A 16,135-nucleotide genomic window follows, 5' to 3' on the forward strand; every position below is an offset into this window, starting at 1 on the left:
CCTCTGGAGAGGGAGGGCTGGGTGAAGGCGGCCAGTTGGCCCTAACTTTTCTGGGTCTCATCTTAGTCAGGGCGTGTTCTCCTTGTACCTCTTGCGGTCAAGAGGCAAGAAGCGTTAAAAACCCCGACAATAATGCTATGACTTAGTGATAAAGTGCTTGCCTAGCATGCACGAAGCCCTGGGCTTGACTGCTCGGTACCACATGTTCAGAAAAAAGCCAGAAGTGGTGCTGTGGCTCAAATGGTAAAGCACTAACCTTGAACTGAAGAGCTCAGGGGCACTGCTCAGGCCCCACGACAGCCCAAAAAAAAAAAAAATGCCATGCAGGGCACCAGTGGCTCAGACTTGTAATCCTAACTACTCAGGAAGCTGAGATCTGAGGATCACAGTTCAGGCACTGCTCAGGCCCTGAGTTCAAGCCCCAGGACAGGCAAATAATAATCATGATGAGGAGGATGGTGATGCCATGTGCATAATCTCATGTCTATCATCCTAGCTTATTCAGGAGGCTGAGATCTGAGGATCGAGGTTCAAAGCCAATGTGGGCAGCAAAGTTAATGAGACTCTTATAGCTGGTTAACTACCAAAAAGCCAGAGAGTAGAGATATGGCTCATGTAGTAGAGCAAAGAAGCTAAGGGACAGTGTCCAGGCCCTGAGTTCAAGCTTGAGTAATGCCACAAAGATAAAATTTTAGAAGTGAGTGTTCCTTCTATCCCAGAGAGCTACCTCCCTCTGCCTCCCAAACATAAGAAGTAAGATTTATGAGGTAATTATGGTCAGCTTTTCCACTTAGAATGTTTTCACATACATTGTCACTTGATCCTCACACAAGGTTTACAAAATACCTATGATTATCCTCAATTTACAGTGGGAGGAACCCAAGGTCAGAGATAATTTAGAGCCCTCACACTATTGCTCAGTAGAGGGAGCTCACTCAGCTTCTCTTGCCCATATCCAGGTTGCTTCTTCCCTCAAACTAGCCCCAGACAGAAAGAAATGCAAAGAAGTCTCATTTCCACCAAATCCTCCTAAATCTCTGCTCTTTAGGGCAAAGGACACAAGTGAGGGGACATTAATTATTAACCTTTTGTACCTCAAAACATCACAGGCTCCTTTCCTCACCTGGAGTAGAAAGGACTGCATGTGGCTAGGAACCAGGGAGGGGCGGTGGTCTTGGGGACAGCCATGGTGGTCCTGCTACCACCCCTGGGCCTGCGGCGCTGCTTCTGCCTTGCTGTTCCTCTCACAGTCTTTACACTATTGCTTCTTTATCTCAGTGAGCAGATTCTCGGTGAGTGGCCTCTTCTCTTCCCTATTTGGGGAAGAACCCAAGAGTTTAGGCTCTCAGAACCCAAGCTCTCTTTTGTCGCCCTCACCTCTGCTTTTCCCTCCTGTCCTCTTAGGTCTCCTATCAGGCTGCAGGGCCCAGGCACAGTCCAGCATTCCAGATGGACAGCTGCTCTTCCGGGTATACTGAGGGCAAGGATGAATCTGGGAACTGCGGGTAGGACTCTGAATAGTGGTCAGGAGAGCCAGGGTCTCCTTCTCCTCCCTCTTCAAGTTGAGAGAACCCCCACTTAGACATTAGGAGTATTTTTCTCCCCAGTGCCAGTGGGGCTGTTTGCCCTGTCAGCCCAGAAGGCTAGGGGCTCTTCTCTCACAACTCTGCTCTCCTGTCTCTGTCCTCAAGGTCCAGCCAGAGCTAGAAGCCCAGGAGGCCCCAAAGTGGGAAGAGCCTGCGTGTCTAGGGCCTCAGGGAATGCTGGGTCGAATGGTGAGGTCCTTCTGGGCCAGTCTGAACCCCCAAGAGGACGTGGAGCTGGCGCAGTACCTGGCAGGCTGGAGGGGACTTCTCAGGTGAGTTGTCCTAGTCGCGGGCCTCTCTGGGATTGCATGGCCCTCTATCAAATCATCGCCCCCACCCCATCACCCAACACACAGGTTCCTAACTCCTCTGGGTTCCATCTTCGCCTTCGCCTCCAGCGAGGCCTTCAGCAAAGTGACCGCCCTCGAGGCGCACGTGCACGGCCCACACCCCGAGCACTACCGGTCGCTGTTGACTATGGCAGCCTGGGAGCAGAGGGCCGGGCTGCTCGAGCTGCCCGCGACCAGGCCCCGGGGCTCGGCCGGGTCCTCGGGCTCGCGAACGCTGCTCGTGCTGCACCGCGCGCTGCGATGGTCCCAGCTCTGCCTCTCCCGAGTGGCCACGGGGACGCTCGGAGACCCCGACGCGGGCGCGCAGTGCGGCGACGCCTACCGCACAGCCCTGGCCCCGCACCACCCCTGGCTCGTCCGTCAGGCCGCCCGCCTGGCCTTCCTCGCCCTCCCGAGTCGCGATCGCTTGCTGGAGCTGGCGTGTCCCGGAGCCAGCGAGGCGGACGCGCGGGCGGCGCTGGCCCGGGCGGCTGGCACCCTGGAGGACGTCTACAACCGCACCCAAGGCCTGCTGGCGGGGCACGGCCTGCTCCAGCTGGCTTGAGGAACCCGCGCGCCCGGGGAAGGAGGTGTGGGGGGCGGGAGGGGCAGCCAGGGCTGCGCCCCTACCCCACAACCCCAGGCGCTGGCCAGGAACAGCGAGGAGCTGTCCATCTGCCTGATGCCCCGCCCTCCAGTGACGTAGCCTCCAAGACCCGGCCCCTTCAGCAATGGCCCGGGGCTGCAGGGAGGCGGGCGTCGGCCTAGTGCCCCGCCCACCAGTGACGTACCGCCGAGACCCGCCCCCTTCAGTACTGCCCCGAGACTGCTGGGAGGAGTGCGTCGGCCTAATGCCCGCCCTTCGGTGACGTAATGTCCAGGGCCCGCCCCTTCCGGGTGTCTGCCCTCTCCCAATGAGCAGAGAGGAATAAAGGTGTCATTTGGCCTCCGTGTTTTGTGTGATGCCGAATGTATCATCCCTGTGCCCCGCAGGGGAGAGACTCACACTCCCTTCGGCCTATTTCAAACACTCAGGCTGCCCAACCTCATGCTGAGTCTCTAGCCCAGACTTGTCTCCTGGACTGAACCACAAACAGGCCCAACGTGGATCCTACCACCTTCTCCTCCCCCCGCCCCAAATGTGCTCCCTTCCCCTGCCTAAGCGTAAAAACCTCAGCAAGCATGTCTTACATCGAGCAGGCACTTAGTGTCATAGCGCGACTTAATCCAATGGCTACTCGGCTACGCCTTTAGCACCAGGAATACTAAATCCCTAATTATACCTCCAATCCACTTTCTTCCGGGCTCCTGGATTCTTTGTGTCCTGCTGCCCATTCTGAATTTCAATTCAGGTATCAGTCAAATAGGCATAACAAAACTAACATGTTCAAGCCCCGAAACAGACAAAAGAATAGTAATAAAAGGAAAATAAGTTTTTTTAAAAGTAAATTTTATTGTCGGGAGTCTGGCCTAGTGGCAGAGTGCTTGCCTAGCATGCACGAAGACTCGGGTTCCAATTCTTGGTACCACATACGTAGAAAAAGCTAGAAGTGGTGCTGTGCCTCAAGTGGTAGAGTAAAGCCCAAAGACAGTGTTCAGGCCCTGAGTTCAAGCTCCAGGACTAGCAAAATAAATAAATAAATACATACATACATAAATACATAAATAATTGTATTGATATAAATGATGTATAGCATATCATTTGCAAATAAGTATAAAATATGCACCGTGTGTGTGTGTGTGTGTGTTGGTATTGGGGCTTGAGGTTAAACCCTAGGCATTGTCCCCTAGCTTTTATACTCAAGGCTAACACTCTGTCAGTTGAGACACATTTCCACTTCTGTTTTGTTGCTGTTTTTTGGGTTTTTTGCTGGTTAAATGATGATAAAGCTGGGTGTTGGTGGCTCATACCTATGATTACTACAGTTACTTAGGAGGCTGAGATCTGAAGATCGCAGATTGAAGACAAGACACTTACCTCCAATGAACCACTCAAAAACCAGAAATAGTAAAGAGGCTCAAGTGGTACAAAGAGGCCCAGGGACAGTGCCCAGGCTCTGAATTCAAGCCCCACGACCAACAGAAATAAATAAATAAATAAAATGATGATGACAAAGAGACTCCTGAACTGTAATCCTTGGCAGCCTGGGTAGGAAAGTATGTGAGACTCTTATCTCAAATTAACCACCCCAAACCCAGAAATGGTGCTGTGGCTCAAAGAGGTAGAGTGTTAGCCTTGAGGAGAAGAGCTCAGGGAGAGCTCTCAGGCCCTGAGTTGAAGCCCCACAACCAACAAAGAACACACAAACAGGAGCCAGGAATTTGGCCTAGTGGTAGAATGCATGAAAATCTGGGTTCAATTCCTGGGTACCACATACATAGAAAAAAGCCAGAACTGGTGCTGTAACTCAAGGAGTAGAGCTCTGGCCTTGAGAAAGCCCAAGGACAGTGCTCAGGCCCTGAGTTTAATCAAGCCCAGGACTGGCAAAACAAACAAAGAAACAAAAAAACCCTCAAGTCTAGAAAAACCCGATTTCAAAAACAAAACATAAAAAAAAAAACCTTTTAAAAATAAAACAGGGGGCCAGGAGTTTGGCCTAGTGGTAGAGTGCTCGCTGAGCATGCACGAAGACCTGGGTTCGATTCCTCAGTATCACATACATAGAAAAAAGCCGGAAGTGTTACTGAGGTTCAAGTGGCAGAGAACTAGGCCTTGAGAAAGCCCAAGGACAGTGCTCAGGCCCTGAGCTCAAGCTCGGGACTGGCAAAAATAAATAAATAAATAAACAAGCAATGGCAAACAAAAAGGAAAAAATGGGTAAATTGGACTTAAACCATCTAAAACTTTTTTCTTCCTTCCTTTTTTTTTTTTTTTGCCAATTCTGGGCCTTGAACACAAGGCCTGACCACTGTCCTTGGGCTTTCCTCAAGGTTAGAGCTCTACCACTTGAGCCACAGCATCACTTCTGTTTTTTTCTATGTATGTGATACTGAGGAGTTGAACCCAGGTCTAAGTGTTTTACTGCTAGGCCAAACTCCCATCTATAACTTATCCTCCAGGAGACACCAATAAAGGAAGCAATGAGGGAAAAAAATGCAAATCATACATCTGAAGTTTCTAGTACATCAAATAAGAACTCTTACAATTCAACAATAGGAACAGAAAGCCCAGTTTAAAACTGAGCACATAGGGCCGGGAGTTTGGCCTAGTGGTTAAAGTGCTTGCCTAGCATGCATGAAGACCCGGGTTCGATGCCTCGGTACCACATACATAGAAAAAAGCAGGAAGTGGTGCTGAGGCTCAAGTGGTAGAGCTCTAGCCTTGAGCAAAAAAGTGTCCAAGGACAGTGTCCAGGCCCTGGGTTCAAATGCCAGTACTGGCAAGAAAAAAAAAAATAAAGATACTATCTGAAAACTAACAAAAAACAAAAAGGGCTGGAGTTATGGCTCAATCGGTAGAGCACTTCCCTGATAAGGCCTTGAGTTCAAAACTCCACACCTAAAAAGAAAAAAAAACTACACATTACAATACTCCAAGATCCACAGACTGTCGATTAGCATGTGAACCTATGACCCACAGAATCACAAGACAGCACGCAGGCCCACTAGAATGGCCAGAACATAAAAGAGAACATAAATGAAAACATGTCCGGGCCATCCCAACTCTTCATCTCCAGCCGATATAGACGAAACCAGCGCCAGGCCAATGGCTACTTTGCTTGCTGTTTGTTTTACCCCAGCTGTTGAGCGGCTCTTCCCCGGCCACACTGCCGTCAAGCGTCCACTGTCGCAAAAGAAACGCGCCTAGGCGGAGCTTTTCCCTTCTGCCGTCAACCGCGGAGGGGCTTCGCTCCCGGAAGGACGCAAAAGCTAACTCACGAGAGTGACGGCGCGCTTTACGACAGTTGCTTTGTGGCAGCGCTGGGAGAGGAAGATGGCGGCTACCTTAGTAACTGCAAGAGGAATGGGGCCTTCCCCAGCATGGGGACCTGAGGCCATTGCTCCTGACTGGGAAAACCGGGAAGTGACCACAGGGGTGAGAAAAGACAGAATCAGGGGCCAGGAGATGTGAACCAGGCCACGCGCGGGGGTTGATAAAGCCTGAGCGGGGTGGCGCGAGCCGGGTTGGGGGGGGGGAGGCAGGCGGTGTTGTGCGGGAGGCAGAGGGACGGGAATTCTCGGGATGCTGGAGTGGGCCGGTACTTCATTCGCAGTACTTCAACCTGCATCCTGAAAGCGATTAAATTTGTCATCTCCGCAAGTGTGGACCCCCCCCCCTTGAGTTTTGCACGAATTTTGCAGTCTGGAAACGGAGTGAGGGACCGTGGAACTTGGGGTGTGCTACTGAACGTGAACAAGCCTAGACTCACCCTTCCCTCCCTTTTTCCCAGACCACGATCATGGCTGTGCAGTTTGACGGGGGCGTGGTTCTGGGGGCTGACTCCAGAACAACCACTGGGTAAGCCGCGCTCAGCACAGATGTGTGAACACCCACCTTCCCTTACCTACCCTGTCTGCCAGCTCATCTGTTGGGGTATTGGAGATGAAACTCAAGGCTGTGCACATGCTGGTCAATTGTTCTGTCACTGAACCGCATCCTCGCCTCTGCCAGCCCATCCTTGCCCTTCACAGACTGTGGAAAAAGAAGTGTTAACTCCCCCTGGAGAGAAGGATTTATCCCTGGAACTATACTTACACTTTCCCTCATCCTTTGGTGTCATACCTAGAAAAATCTGATCTCACCGGTCGCCTGTGGGTTATGCCTGTAATCTTAGCTACTCAAGAGCTGGGATCTTAGGATCGGGGTCAGCCATCCCAGACACAAAAGTCTTTTGAGACTCCTTATCTCCAAGAAAACCGAAAGTCGCTCTGTGGATCAAAGTGGTAGAGCGCTAGCCTTTCAGTTGCAGAGCTAAGGGATAGCACCCTGGCCCAGAGTTCAAGCCCCACAACACCCTCCCCCCCTAAATCTGATCTACATCCAATTTGGGTGATAATCACTAGATGATAATTTGATTATTTATTTATTTTGTTGGTCATGGGGCATGAACTCTGGGCCTGGGCATTGTCCCTGAGCTCTTCAGCTCAAGGCTACGTACTACCCCTTGAGCCAAGTGCCATTTCCTGTTTTCTAGTGGTTAACTGAAGATGGGTCTCACATTTTTTTAATGTCCAGGCTGACCTTTTTGTTTGTTTGTTTGTTTGTTTGTTTGTTTGTTTGCTTGCCAGTCCTGGGGCTTGTACTCAGGGGCCTGAGCGCCTTCCTTGGACTTTTTCTCAAGGCTACAGCTCTACCACTTGAGCCACAGCATCACTTCCAGCTTTTATCTATGTATGTGGTACCGAGGAATCAAACTTGGATCTTCATGCATGCTAGGCAAGCACTGTACCACTAGGCCAAACTCCCGGCCCCCAGGCTGGCTTTGAACTGTGATTCTCAGATCTCAGCCTCCTGAGTAGCCGGGATTACAGGCGTGAGCCACCGTGCCCAGCTAATGACTTTTTGTTAGGAGGATGATTTTGGATTTGAACTCAGCCTTGTGTTCACTAGGCAAGAGTCATTGCCACTAATCGATAATGCTTGAATTTCTGTTCCCTATCTCCCACCAAGTACTGGTCAGTACTGTCCTTTAGTTTGTTCACTCAAGGCTGAAGCTCTACCACTTCCACCTTTTTTTTTATGGTTTGCAGTAAGGCTTAAAAGAGCCTGGAGCAAACGTTTTTGTTCCTGGTTTCAAACGAAATGCTTTCAGTTTTTCCCATCCAATATAATGTTGGTTGGAGGTTTGTCATTCATGGCCCTTATTAATTTGAACTATGATCGTTCACTAGCTTTAGGACTTTTAACATGAAGGGATTTTGAATTTAGACAACTTTATTTGAATCTATTAAAATAACAATATGAGTGTCCTTGATTCTGGTTATGTACTATATTATTGAACCTCAGAATAAAATCATATTTGCAAAAAAAAAAAAAAAAAAGAGCCTGGAGCATAACCTAGTGATAGCATGCAGGAAGCCCTGGGTTCGATTCCTTGGTACCACAAACACAGAAAAAGCCGGGAGTAATGCTGTAGCTCAAATGGCAGAGCACTAAGTATCCAAGGACAGTGCTCAGGCCCTTAGTTCAAGCCTCAGGACTAGCCAAAAAAAAAAAAGAGGGAGGTCGGGAGTTTGGCCTAGTGGTTAAAGTGCTTGCCTAGCATGCATGAAGACCTGGGTTCGATTCCTCGGTACCACATACATAGAAAAAAGCTGGAAGTGGTGCTGAGGCTCAAGTGGTAGAGCTCTAGCCTTGAGAAAGTCCAAGGACAGTGCTCAGACCCTGAGCTCAAGCCCAGGACTGGCAAAAAAAAAAAAAAGAGGGGAAAAAAGAAGTAAGACTTCAAGCCTTCAGAGGCTTTCCTGCCCAGATTGGCTTTGAAACTGCCATCCTCAGATCTCATCCTTTTGAGTAGTTAGGATCACAGGCTTGAGCCATCAGTACCCAGCCTTGAGTGTCTGTCCTTAAGTCCTGAAGGAGTTCGAGTGGGAAGAAGGTGAGGTCCTTCCCTCACTATTCTGTCACCCTGCAGGTCCTACATTGCCAACCGAGTGACTGACAAGCTGACCCCTATTCATGACCGAATCTTCTGCTGTCGCTCAGGCTCAGCAGCTGATACCCAAGCAGTAGCAGATGCCGTCACTTATCAACTTGGTTTCCACAGGTGCTTGTGGGCAGGGAAGGAGCATGTAGTCCAAGGGGTCTGGGACCTAAGACACTAAGTGATCTGACACTTCTTTCTCTGTCACCTGTCCTCCACAGCATTGAACTTAATGAGCCTCCACTGGTTCACACAGCAGCCAGTCTCTTTAAGGAGATGTGTTACCGATACCGAGAAGACCTGATGGCAGGAATCATCATCGCAGGCTGGGATCCTCAAGAGAAAGGGCAGGTCAGGCCCTCCCTCTGCCAGAGCACTAGAGTCATGCTTATGATCCTCTCCCCATCCTAGCCTTGTTTTATTTCTCTTTTTAGTCTCTGCCTCACTATTACTTAATACTTGGTCCCATAATGGATGCGTGTATTGGGTGAAAGTACGATTGATGACTTGTCTCCTTCCATCTGGCAGGTGTACTCAGTTCCTATGGGAGGTATGATGGTGAGACAGTCCTTTGCCATTGGAGGCTCTGGGAGTTCATATATCTATGGCTATGTGGATGCTACCTACCGGGAAGGCATGACCAAGGAGGAATGTCTACAGTTCACTGCCAACGGTGAGAATTTGGACTTCTGGGCCTACGACCTTACAACTCCTTACCCATACCTGTTTTCCGTTTTTTATTTGTTTATTTTTGTCAGTCAGGGGATTGAACTCTGGGCTTGGGCTCTGTCTCTGAGCTCTTCAGCTCCAGGCTAGTGCTCTATCACTTAAGCCACAGCACAATTTCCAACTTTCTGGGATTGATTGGAGATAAAGAGTCTCACAGACTTTTGTGCCCAGACTGGTTTTGTTTGTTTGTTTGTTTTTGCCAGTTCCAGGCTTGAGCTCAGGGCCTGAGCACTGTCCATGGGCTTTCTCAAGGCTAGAGCTCTACCACTTGAGTCACAGCACCATTTCTGGCTTTTTCTGTATATATGGTACTGAGAAATCGAACCTGGGTCTTTGTGCATGCTAGACAAGCACTCTTTCACTAGGCCAAGCTCCCAGCCCCACGCTGGTTTTGAATGGTGATCCTTAGATCTCAGCTGCCTGAATAGCTAGGATTATAGGCTTGAGCCACCAACACCCCGCTCCAAACTTGGTGTTTTGTTTTGCTTTTTGCCAGTCCAGGGGACTTGAACTCAGTGCTGAGTCCTTGGGCTATCTCCAGGCTACAGCTCTACCACTTCAGCCACAGCACCATTTCCTGCTTTTTCTATGTTTGTGGTATGGGGGAATCAAACCCAGATCTTCATTCAAACCCAGATCTTCATGCATGCTAAGCAAGCACTCTGCTAGTAGGGCAAACTCCTGGCCCTCCAAACCTGTTTTTTCTTAATTCCTTTGAAATTTTATTTTTTTTTTTATTTTTATTTTATTTTTTACCAGTCCTGGGCCATGAACTCAGGGCATGAGCACTGTCCTTGGGCTTTCTCAAGGCTAGAGCTCTACCACTTGAGCCTCAGCACCACTTCCAGCTTTTTTCCTATGTATGTGGTACCGAGGAATTGAACCCGGGTCTTCGTGCATGCTAGGCAAGCACTCTACCACTAGGCTAAACTCCAGGCCCAAACCTGTTTTTTAATGTGCTTATCCTAGGGTTTGAACTGAAGAACCTGGCCGCTGTCCCTGAGCTTTTTTCTCAAGGCTAGCTCTCTACCACTTGAGACACAGCTCTGCTACCAGCTTTTTGATGGCTAGTTGGCGATAAGAGTCTCAAGGATTTTCCTGCCCAGGGTGGCTCTAAACCATAGCCCTCAGACCTCTGCCTCCTGAATAGCTAGGATTACAGGTGTGAACCACCAGCACTGGGTCCTTTATTCCTATGGCATTCCCAGCAACTAACTTCCTCCTTTTATCCCCAGCTCTCGCTTTGGCCATGGAACGGGATGGCTCTAGTGGAGGTGTGATCCGCCTGGCAGCTATTGAAGAATCCGGAGTAGAGCGGCAGGTCCTTTTGGGAGACAAAATACCCAAATTCTCCATTGCCACTTTACCGCCCCCCTGAATTCTGAGATTCTAGAATAATAATAGAAAATGTAATAAACAGTTTGTCAAAGAGAATTTTCGTACTTTGGGTTTCTTAATTTCAAGCCTGAATTTGTCTAGCCCACTCCTGTTGTGCACTGTGCTTTCCGGAAATGTGAGAGGAGATAAAGTAAACTTATGAGTGCTTCATTCCTTCTTGCCTTGGAGTCCGTGTTTCTTTTTTTCCCCCCAGTCCTGAGGACTGAACTCGGGGCATGAGCACCGTCCTTGGGCTTTCCTCAGGTTTGTGCTCAACCATTTGAGCCACAGCATCCCTTCCAGCTTTTCTATGTATATGGTATCAAGGAATCGAACCGAGGTCTTAATGCATGTTAGGCAAGCACTCTACCACTAGGCCAACTCCCGGTCTGAGTTGACAGTTTTTAAGCCTCTATTCAGGCCACCTGGATAAAGCCACTTAAGCCACTGGAATGTGGTGGATGTGGAAGCTACCGACTACTCCCCTTGCCCTCCCCTGGGCCCCTGTTCAACTTTGAGATAGAACTCTGAATTTTGATTCCGGGAAGCCACCTTCTCAACCCTGCCTCTCCCTAGTCATCAGTGGTAAAGGGCATAAGAACTCCAATCTTAGCCCTTCCATGCTTACCCCTTTCACCTCGTCCTGAAGTTGGGACTCAGTAGTGTGACTTCCTTGGCTTTTGGGGAGAGGTGGGCATTACCTGCAAGTGGAAAAACTTTTTTTTCTTTTTTTGATGGGGCTTGAACTTGGCCTTGGCACTGTTCCTGAGCTCTTCAGCTCAAGGCTACCACCCTACCCTCGAGCCAAGCCCCACTTTCCATGTTCTAGAGGTTCATTGATAAGAATCTCAGGTCCTTTTGTGCCCAGGTTGGCTTTGAATCTTGATCCTCAGATCTCAGCCTCCTGAGTAGCTAGAATTACAGGTGTGAGCCACCACCCCCGGCTTGCAAGTGGAATTTAAAATGAATGTCAGGTGGCAGAGGTCATGCATGGAAGAACTTTTGGCCAGCTCTGGAAGTTACCATTTCCATAGGAAGCTGAGAACGGACTCTCCTTCCAAAGCTCTCCCCACAGTTAAGCCAAGGACCAAAGGAGCTTAGTGGCTCTTATCCACAGTGACACATATCCAGTTTACTAATAGACTTTTTTTTTTTTCCAGACTATGGGTCTGAGGATCATAGAAGCCACATTTGAAATACTCCCCTGAGAGATTCAGTGAGCAGGCGGGAAGATTTCTACAAAATTGATTTGAGATAGGCCTGGTGGCTCACGCCTGTAATTCTAGCTATTCAGGAGGCTGAGATCTGAGATCAAAGTTCAAAGGCAGCCCGGGCACAAAAAGGACTCTGAGACCCATCTCCAATGAACCTCTAGAAAATGGGAAGTGGGGCTTGGCACGAGGGTAGGGTCATAGCCTTGAGCTGAAGAGCTCAGGGACAGCGCCTAGGCCGAGTTCAAGCCCCGTGACCCACAAAAAATATATATATATATATTTGAAATGGAAGTGGCACTATGGCTTGAGGGGTAGGGTGATGGCCTTGAGCTGAAGAGCTCTGGGACAAAACTGACAAAACAAAAAAAATCTGAACTAAAAAGGAGGAGGAAGAATCTCCAAGGAGATAATAGTTAAGTGAAGAACAGAGGAATCTCTGAACTTAAACATGTATACATCAAAGTTAAATTACATGCAGTACTTTCTTTTTTTGTGCCAGCCCTGGGCTTGAACTCAGGGCCTGGATACTGTCCCTGAGTTCTTTTGCTCAAGACTAGAGCTCTACCACCTTAGCCACAGCTCTACTTTCTGGCTACTTGGTAGTCAGAGTCAAGAGTCTCACAGACTTACCTCCCCAGATTAGCTTGGAACTATGATTGATTCTTAGATCTCAACCTCCTGAATAATTAAGATGACAGGCTTGAGCAACTTGTGTCTGGCAGTATTTTTTGATATTGTGCCAGAACCTGTTCTCACAGACCTTCCTGTCTCATCTTTGATTCTTTTTTTTTTTTTTTAATTTTTCTTTGCATGCTAGGTTCAATGTCGCAGTTATGTTCTAAAAATGTGTTCAAAGTGAATATAGACGTAACCTACCTCTCACCATCTCCACACTATTATAATTATTTTTTTTTCCAGTCTTGGGGCTTGAACTCAGGGCCTGAGCACTGTCCTTAGGCTTTCTCAAGGGTAGAGCTCTACTACTTGAGTCATAGCACCTCTTCGGCCTTTTCTGTGTATGTGGTACCGATGACTTGAGCCCGGGTCTTTGTCCGCATGCTAGGCAAGCACTCTACCACAAGGCCACACTCTCAGCTCCATCCACACTATTCTTCTGATCCATACTCAGCCTTGTACAATCCTTTTCCCATACAGCAACTAAAGGATCTTTGTAATAAACTGTGTTGGGTCCCTGCTTCACATTAGCCAATGTCTTACCATTCCTTACCAAGATCTAGAAGACTCCGCAGGTCCCCCAACCACACTCAAAAGCTACTGGCTTTTTTCTGTTTCCTTCTATGGGACTTTTCATTATTTATTAAACTTGGCAATTTTCTCTGCCTGGATCTATTCTTTCTTTCATAGTCTTGACCTCTCTCAGGTTCCAGGAATTAAATCCAGGGACTCACACATGCTGGGCAAGCACTCTAGTGCTAGTACAATGCCAACCCTACATATTCTTTTTTTTTTTTGGTCAGTTGTGGGACTTGAACTGTGGGCCCGGGCATTGTCCCTGAGCTACCGCCCTACCCCTTGAGCCACAGCCCCACTTCCCATTTTCTAGTGGTTAATTGGAGATAAGAATCTCACATTGTTTAGTGCCTGGGCTAGCTTTGAATCATGATCCTCAGATCTCAGACTGCTGAATAGAGTAGCTAGGATTACAGGCATGACCCGCTGTGCCCAGCTGATATTATTTATATAATAAATTTTATTTTAGAGTAGATTAAGATTTACCGCAAAATAGAAGTTCCATACCCTCATGCAGGCTCCTCACTGTCCACACTCTGCCACCAAAGTAGTACATTTGTTGAAATCAGTGACTCACATTGATACATCATCATTCCCTGGTTTTCCTTTATCTACTCATCATTCAAGACTCAGCTCAGGTGTCCCTCATCATAAAGGCCTTTCCTCACCCCTGAAACTGGAGAAATATCACCCTCTCTGCCCCACTCACATTACCTGTTTAATTTCCTCATAACAGCACCTGTTATTATCATAGTATCACTCTTGTTTTACTTGCTTCTTGTCTGCCTCCCTCTACTAGAAAGTTAGCTTAGAAGAAACAAGTTTTATCTGGGTGCCAGTGACTCAATGCCTGGAATTCTATAATCCTAACAATTCAAGAGGCTAAGATATGAGGATTACAGTTCCAAGTCAACCCAGGCAGAGAAAGTTCCTGAAACCCTGATCTCCAACTTGCACAGCAAAAAGCCAGAAATAGAGGTATGACTTAAGTAGTAGAGTGCCAGCCTTGAGTGGAAAAAGACAAGTAAGCATGCGAGGCCCTGAGTTCAAGCCCCAGTACTAGCACCAATATATTTTTTTTTCTTCCTGGCTCATTAGACTCAGGGAGTAGGCATTAGATACGCTGTAGATAGCTGCTTCTTTTCAGATCTACTGCACTGCCCAGACCCCAACTCTCCAGATACTGTTACCACACTCAACTCAAAGGAAGTTTGCTTAATTTCAGCAAATTACCTTGCTGCTAGCCATGCCTGAGAGCAGTATTGTGTTCACATTCACCTCCCCACTCCCAACACACTTACACATGCAAACACTTGGCAACTCGGGATGCATTTAATGAGGCCATTTCACATTTGAAGGAGCCCATCTGCAGGGCCGGGAGGAAGGTTGCCACGTCTTCCTGGAAGTCCAGGCCCCTAATGGTCCCTTTCAAATGGTGGAGTCATTGGCAGAGGCTACATCATGCAGCTGGTGGCGGAAGGAGAGTCGGGCTTTCCGGCTGAAGTAGGCACCAGTTCCCTGAGAGGAGGGCCCTCCTTCAGTCACAATGGGAACCATAGCTGGGCTGGGATCTGGAGGGGCGGTGGAATCCAGGCCTAAAAGAGAAATTGGAGGAAGAAACGGTGGGTTCAGTGTTTAACTCCCCTCCACCTCCCACCTACAGCGGAGAAGGAAACAAACTATAGAAGATACCTGGTTTGTTTTTGTTTTGGGGTGCCAGTCCTGGGGCTTGAGCTCTGGGCCTGGATGCTGTCCCTGAGCTTTTTTTTTGGCTCAAGGCTAGCACTCTACCACTTGAGCTACATCTCCACTTCTAGCTTTTTGTGGTTCATTGAAGATAAAGAGTCTCATGGATTCCCCTTCCCCCACCCCCAGGCTGGCTTTGAACCATAATTCTAAGAACTCAGCCTCCTGAGTAGCTAGGATGACAAACACAGGTGAGCCACCAGCATTGGATTTATGGCTGCGCTTTGAAGAGGTGAGGAGTGCTGGTGGCAGAAGCCGGAGTGTGGGGAGGAGATAGTGAGAGGAACATTGCCTGCATTGTCTTCATGGAGATTCAGCCCGAGCAATCACAGTCTCCTGCCCTCCCCGAGTCTCTCTTTTGCTCCAAAGAGCCCCCATATTTCAGGTAGTGCTCTGATATTTCCATTTTGAAGTTCTTAAAGCATTATCATCTGCACTGGGCACTGCATGGTGAGCACACCCCCCCCCCCCCCATCCCGGGGCACAGGGATCCTCTCCTGTTCACTGGTTTGAGGGTTGATGTCTCTCCTACTCGGCCGTCTGCCTGACAGCCCCATTATCCTCCTCTGCCTCCATACCTGCTCCTCCTTCAGTCCCCCGCTGTCTCCGGCACCCACACCACGGGAAACACCAGGCACCCTTCAGCCCCATCTCAACAATGGAGGGGACAGGGGTTGCTTGGAATGGCCAGGAGGGCCTCAGGGGCAGGCGTGGTTTCTAAGCCCCCCCACCATGGGCAAAACTACCACTTAGCCTCAGACCGCCTAGTCATTATAGGCGCCAAGGAATGGAAGGAGGAGGGAGGAGGAAAAGGATGGGGGAATACCCCCATTCAAACACTTATTTTTGTGCCTTCTTGAGGTCCTCTCTTCTTCTTCTGGAAAAGCTGGCAGATGTTGGGAAGAATCGCATGGCAAAGACTATGACACAGTAAAAATTCACCAGACATATACTGGACAACTTGTCCAGCCCTGCTAGACATGGCTGCTGATTGGGTTTGTTTGGTTTTTTTTTTTTTGGTGCTTGGTTTGACTCCGGCCTTTCTTGTTGTACTGTAGGTCAAACACAGAGCCACCTGCATGCTAGGCAAAGGCTCTATTCCCTCACTAACATTTTTCCTCTACTCTCTCTTTTTGCTCTCTTCTATTTTAGAATGAGAATTTGGAGTCCCAAGATGTAATTGCTTTTCTTTTCTTCTTTTGTCCGAGAGTGGGATTTGAATTCAGTACTTGATGCTTTCACTCATTGGTTGGAGTTCAACCAACTGAGCCATGCCTCCAATCCCTGAGATGTAAAAAAAAATTTTTTTTAACCATCTT

At 48.6% G+C, this 16,135-nt stretch overlaps 3 protein-coding genes across 3 annotated transcripts; 2 read left to right on the forward strand and 1 right to left on the reverse strand.

The window, feature by feature from the left end:
* The first annotated feature begins 1,128 nt into the window (after window positions 1-1,128).
* Window positions 1,129-2,855, forward strand: Gltpd2 (glycolipid transfer protein domain containing 2). The gene is made up of 4 exons (XM_090351607.1): window positions 1,129-1,292; window positions 1,405-1,469; window positions 1,692-1,858; window positions 1,943-2,855. The coding sequence occupies exons 1-4, from the start codon at window positions 1,187-1,189 to the stop codon at window positions 2,478-2,480; spliced, it is 876 nt and encodes a 291-aa protein (XP_090207733.1). The 5' UTR covers window positions 1,129-1,186; the 3' UTR covers window positions 2,481-2,855.
* A 2,952-nt stretch (window positions 2,856-5,807) lies between these two features.
* Window positions 5,808-10,624, forward strand: Psmb6 (proteasome 20S subunit beta 6). Its single transcript, XM_090349780.1, has 6 exons — window positions 5,808-5,951; window positions 6,307-6,374; window positions 8,491-8,622; window positions 8,721-8,850; window positions 9,028-9,172; window positions 10,464-10,624. The coding sequence occupies exons 1-6, from the start codon at window positions 5,850-5,852 to the stop codon at window positions 10,604-10,606; spliced, it is 720 nt and encodes a 239-aa protein (XP_090205906.1). The 5' UTR covers window positions 5,808-5,849; the 3' UTR covers window positions 10,607-10,624.
* Window positions 10,625-14,498: 3,874 nt separating this feature from the next.
* Window positions 14,499-15,467, reverse strand: C17H17orf114 (chromosome 17 C17orf114 homolog). The gene is made up of 2 exons (XM_090351608.1): window positions 15,395-15,467; window positions 14,499-14,665 (listed from the first exon to the last, which is right to left on the reverse strand). Exons 1-2 carry the CDS (start codon window positions 15,465-15,467, stop codon window positions 14,499-14,501), a joined length of 240 nt encoding a protein of 79 aa, XP_090207734.1.
* Window positions 15,468-16,135: the final 668 nt, after the last annotated feature.

This window comes from Megascapheus bottae, chromosome 17, assembly GCF_031878675.1.
Source record: "Megascapheus bottae isolate mThoBot1 chromosome 17, mThoBot2.hap1, whole genome shotgun sequence".
In the NCBI taxonomy this organism is placed as follows: Eukaryota; Metazoa; Chordata; class Mammalia; order Rodentia; family Geomyidae; genus Megascapheus; species Megascapheus bottae.

What these genes read in the sequence shown, in the direction of transcription:
- Gltpd2 (XM_090351607.1), top strand. Translation starts at nt 1,187, where the DNA reads ATGGTGGTCCTGCTACCACCCCTGGGCCTGCGGCGCTGCTTCTGCCTT. An exon ending in TCTCAGTGAGCAGATTCTCG is followed by an intron (nt 1,293 to 1,404) that starts GTGAGTGGCCTC and finishes CTGTCCTCTTAG; the next exon opens with GTCTCCTATCAGGCTGCAGG. An exon ending in ATGGACAGCTGCTCTTCCGG is followed by an intron (nt 1,470 to 1,691) that starts GTATACTGAGGG and finishes TCTGTCCTCAAG; the next exon opens with GTCCAGCCAGAGCTAGAAGC.
- Psmb6 (XM_090349780.1), top strand. Translation starts at nt 5,850, where the DNA reads ATGGCGGCTACCTTAGTAACTGCAAGAGGAATGGGGCCTTCCCCAGCA. An exon ending in GACTCCAGAACAACCACTGG is followed by an intron (nt 6,375 to 8,490) that starts GTAAGCCGCGCT and finishes GTCACCCTGCAG; the next exon opens with GTCCTACATTGCCAACCGAG. An exon ending in TCTACAGTTCACTGCCAACG is followed by an intron (nt 9,173 to 10,463) that starts GTGAGAATTTGG and finishes TTTTATCCCCAG; the next exon opens with CTCTCGCTTTGGCCATGGAA.
- C17H17orf114 (XM_090351608.1), bottom strand. Translation starts at nt 15,467, where the DNA reads ATGGGGCTGAAGGGTGCCTGGTGTTTCCCGTGGTGTGGGTGCCGGAGA. An exon ending in GGGGACTGAAGGAGGAGCAG is followed by an intron (nt 14,666 to 15,394) that starts GTATGGAGGCAG and finishes TTTCTCTTTTAG; the next exon opens with GCCTGGATTCCACCGCCCCT.